This window comes from Pteropus vampyrus, unplaced genomic scaffold (assembly GCF_000151845.1).
Source record: "Pteropus vampyrus isolate Shadow unplaced genomic scaffold, Pvam_2.0 Scaffold226, whole genome shotgun sequence".
In the NCBI taxonomy this organism is placed as follows: Eukaryota; Metazoa; Chordata; class Mammalia; order Chiroptera; family Pteropodidae; genus Pteropus; species Pteropus vampyrus.
Window position 1 is genome coordinate 237,419 of NW_011889007.1, and position 4,741 is coordinate 242,159.

General features: G+C 59.8%; 1 protein-coding gene across 3 annotated transcripts in view; it reads left to right on the plus strand.

Moving 5' to 3' along the window:
* KDM4B (lysine demethylase 4B) overlaps positions 1-4,741 on the plus strand; it is a 128,867-nt gene that overhangs the window by 65,389 nt on the left and 58,737 nt on the right. For all 3 annotated transcript variants that reach the window (XM_011373564.2, XM_011373565.2, XM_023538552.1), the window contains one exon: positions 2,582-2,631. In XM_011373564.2, coding sequence (XP_011371866.1) covers positions 2,582-2,631 — 50 coding nt within the window. The remainder of the gene's footprint in view (positions 1-2,581; positions 2,632-4,741) is intronic.

Sequence of the window (4,741 nt, forward strand, 5' to 3'; positions counted from 1 at the left end):
AGAACCCTCTGTCTCCCAGTGACCAAAGCTGCCCAGCCCAGAGAGAGGCTGCCTGGGGTCACAGGTGGGCAAAGCGGATTGATTTGACCATGTGTGACCTTGTGATGGAGACGGATCTCCTGGGTTGTGAGCCAGACTTCCCCCTTGTTGGTGACCGAGAACCGACTGTGTTGCTGCCCCGAGAAGTCGCTCGCTGACATCCAGACAGATGCTGCCTGCCTTGAGGGTTAGCGAGCAGACACGCTCAGCTCTAATAGCTGCTTCCCCTTCTTTCCTTTCCTGTTTTCCTTCTCTGAGAGCCAAGCCTGAGAATCGGAGATGCCCCAACCCGGTGGCATGACACTGGGTGGACCGTCACAAGGGTACCGTGCTCTGAGCTCCTCGGGGCCTTCTCTCTGCTGGTGAATGTCAGTCCCTGTCGGGAGGCCAGCTCTGTAGCTGGCCTTCCGGGGCACCCCAAGGGCCGTGGTGGGAGAGAGGGCCCAGCGGGCACCTGCAGCCCACAGCGCCAGAGTCTCTTGGCGGTAGCAGGCGGGCGGGACTCGGGCGTGCTCTGCCGGCTGTAGAGAGCAAGCCCGTGCTGCCCCGCCTTTGGCTGGCGCGGTTCCGCGCCCTGGACCCTCAAGGACGCACACCCCGGTCTGCACACCTTCCCTTGAAACTGAGGTTCTCATCGCGCCGAGTCCCTGGGGCTCGGGCTGGCGTGGCACGTCGTTGGCAGCGTCATTGGTGGCGGGGCTTCTTGGCACCCTCGAGGCTGTCACTGGGTCACTCTGAGCAGTGGGCGGCACTGCTCGCTCTGGGACACTGGAGCCCAGAAGTTCCCGTGGCTCCGGCGTCCTGTCCTCGAGTCCTTTCTCACCTCCCCAGGGGCTGCTCTCGCAAACGCTCAGCCCAGCGCCCTGCCGTGTGTACTTCCCGATAACAGAGGAGCCACGTTCCAACGTATTAAACTTTTAGCATCCACCAGATTCAATTAATCTTATCTTTACAACTCCCAATTACAGGCGGTAATTAAGTGCAAGCGCCACTGTAGACGGGGGATGTTGCATTAATCATCACGGCCTGGGCCGCGTCCTCCGGCGTCTTCCCAGAAGGAACGGGACGTTTCCTTCCCTCGCTCGGGGGCCAGTAATCCCACAAAGGTGCTTTGGATTGGGGTTGACTTTTATCATCTCTGTGTAAGCGATAAAAGGCCATTTGAAAGAAGAGTAGCCTCATCCTCGTCCAGACGATGGAAAATTCTCTGATGCTAGCAGAGAATTCAGATACCTCAGAATCGAAGGTCTCCTTAAGTGTCCCAGAGTGCGCCCAGAAATTAATTGTTTTTGTTCTGTTAGATTACAGACGACACGTGTTCAACTTACCTCCTACCCCGTCCCTTTTTATTTTATTAAGAAGTGATAGTGAACTTCTCGGTTGAAATGGACTTAACCGGCCACAAGATCTGGGCCGGCTTCCCTGTTCTGTGTGGGCCCCATCTCTACCTGTACCTGAGGGGCGGAGGAGGCAGTGACTGCACCCCACACCTGACTCATTCTAGAGTGCGAGATGTGGACCGTCTTTATTCTGGAATAGGGTCTCTCCCCTCGGCACTGCTCACACTTAGGTGCTGATTGCCCTCTGTGGGGGGCCGTCCTGGGCACTAGGGGGGCTGAGCAGTATCCCCGGCCCCGCCCACATGATGCCAGGAGCGCCGCCAGCCGTGACAGCCACAGATGTCCCCGGACATCTCCCCGTGTCCCCTGGGCGCAGGCGGTTCCTCAGGTTGGGACGCTGTCCTGGAGTTTCTCCTGGGGTCGCATCGCCACGGTGACAGACCTCTACCCCTTCCTTTGGCCCCTGCTCGGCGCTTTGAGTCGTTAGGGACCTGCACCCCAGTTCTGCCTGCCTTTGCTTGAAAATTGAGGTTTCATCCTGCCGAGTCCCCTGGGCTGCATGGGGGTGGCATGTCCGTTGGGTGGGGGCTTCCCTGCACCCCTTGCCCCGGGCTCCCCCCTCCACCAGCTTCCCTGCACAGCATCGGCGGGGTAGCACCCTCGCTTCATCTGTTTGCAAACTCCCCCTTTACGTCTTTTTTATTTATGACAGCCTCGTAATCTTTCACATGTAAAACGTGTAAAAATAAAACTTATGAAGTAGATAACAGATGACATTTTTCTCTTTCCCGAAGCTGCTTTCCCCATCAGCTTTTGAGGCCGGGGGACGGGCTGACGACGCGGGGCTGACGACGTGGGGCGGCCGGGATCCCCACCCTGCGGCTCCGGTCTAGTGCTTTTATTTTACTTGTTGGTTTTTAAGCCTCATCGAGGTTTAGTGCCACTTAACGGGCAGTGTCCCCACCCCTGCCACCCTGAGAGTTCCGTCACGACCCACCTGGGCCCTGTCCTCAGCCTTTTCACCTCGCCACCGCCTTCTGCGTGGGTTCCTCCCCTGACAGCCTCTCGCCGCTGCCCGCGTGCCGCACAGCCCTGACCACAGCTGCAGTCGCTTGCTCTGTGCACGAGCCATGTCTCCCTGGGGACCCTCAGGTGTGGCTGCCACACGACCGCGCCTCTGACGTGCCTCCCTTCTCTCGTAGGTACGCCATCCCACCGGAGCATGGCAAGCGCTTGGAGCGGCTGGCAATAGGTAGGTGTCTGTGGCTGCGGGGCGGGTTGGGGCGGGCCGGGCCGGGGCCTGGGAGATGGGCCGGGCCGGGGCCTGGGAGATGGGCCGGGCCGGGCGGGGAGGCCACCGTCGTCCCTCCCAGGTTTGCTGGGCATGCAGGTTCCGATTTTGGGAGCGGCAACATGCCGCAAGCCGTCGCTGTCTTGTTTTCCCGTTCCCTGGCATGCTCTCACGTGATCAGGACCGCGGTCCCTCTGCCAGGGGGTTGTCACTTCGTGGGTTCTGCTTGGTGTCGGTTTCTTAGCTCGGAGTCCTCGGTGGCGCCTGCAGGCTCCGCGGGCCAGGGAGGACAGCCGTGTCAACGCGCCCTTTCCCAAGTCCTCTGGTCTTTGTTCATTGTGGGGGCGACCTCACCTGGGCTTCAGCGCTCCTGGGTGGCTGCAGGCCCTGCGTGCGGAGCTGTGACTCGCCTGGGCTCCCTCAGCAAGTGTCCCTCCCAGCGGCCACGGTCCCACCGCCTGCATTCAGACCCTCCCCGGGCCTGCCTCGTGGCTTTGTCAGAGGGACCCAGGCTGCGTCCGGAGAGGGGCACGGACTTGAAGTGAAGGCAGGGCCTGGGGCGAGGGATCCCTGGAGTGGCGCTGAGGCCCCCGACCACCCCGAGGGAGGGACCGGTGGCGTGTGTCCCATCACTCCCTGTCACGGCACCCCAGCGTTCTGGACCTCGCTCTGGCAGTTTGAAAGCCAACCCCTCCCTCGCAGGCAGCACCCAGATGGGGGTGGGCAGTAGGGCGAAGACCCCAGAGTTGGGAGCCCGCAGGACAGCACAGGGCCCATCTGGTCGTCCTGACTGTCTGGGAGGCAGTGACAAGCAGTCCAGCCCTTCCGAGGCGGCCACAGAGCCCTGTGGAAGCCATTGCTCTGCATCGATGCGGGCCTCCTCACTGCCGGCCACCGTCCTCGGGCCCCTCCCCATATCTCGACCGGGACCCCTGCCTCATGCTTTCTTCCCCTTCATGTTGATGTTTTGCTTTGGTGATGGGAGTAGATCTTTCTGGAAAAATAGGGGCCTCCTCTCCTAGCTTCACATCAGTGGTATTGGTCCCCCGAGAATGGAGGGAGGCTCGTCGGGGTGCGTGGGGCCAGATGCAGGGGGTGTCGTGGTGACGTTTCTGTGGGAAACCTGGACCCTGTCCTTGTGGGTGGGCCAAGCCCGTCTCTCAGGAACACGCTCTCGCTGTGGGGAGTCCCTGTCACACGGAGTCCTAGTCAGGATCTGTTCCACGTGCTCGTGTATTTTTTTAATACACATTTCAAATACAAATTTTAATTTTCAAATATAAGTTAAAAAGTCTTTTCTCATCATATTAGTTTTCTCTTGTCATTATAACAAGTTACCATAAACTCAGTGACTTAAAATGACAAATTCCCTCAATTTGCTGTCAACCTTAAACTGCTCTAAAAGCAGTTTTAACAACAAAAAAACGCCATGGATTCATTTTCTCACAGTCCCGGAGGTCGGGGGTCCCACACGGGCCTCGGGGGATGAACCCAGGCGCAGGCAGGGCTGGGCCTTCCCGAGGCTCCAGGGAGAGGGGTCTCTGTCTGGCCTTTTCCAGCTTCTAGAGGCACTGCGTCCCTGGCTCGTGGCCCCTTCCCCCTCGTCCCAGCCGGCAGCACAGCCCCGTCCACCTCTCTGGCCCTGAGCCTCCCGCCTCCTTATGAGGACCCCCGTGAAGGACACTGGGTAATTTAGGGTCATCTCCATCTCAGGGGCCTTGACTCATTCTTGTCCGCGCAGTCCCTCTTGCCAGAGGAGGGAGCATCATCACAGATTCAGGGACCAAGAGAGGAGCACCTTGGGTGGTCACTGTGCGGCCTCCCACACCTCCAGAGCCGTGGGAAAACCACTGCGGGGCATACTCTGGCCACCACATGGCTGACCCTGCCAGACCCTTGCCGACAACTTCTCTGGAATCCTGCAGTGGGCCGTGCTGGCCTGTGCTGGCTCAGTGTGCCTTTCCTACTGGAAAAGTTTGGGTGGTCTGAGCAACAGCTGGAGAACCTGGACACAGGATGCTGTGGGGCCACCCGCCACCCCTGGACGACACCTCGGCCATGCTTCCCACAC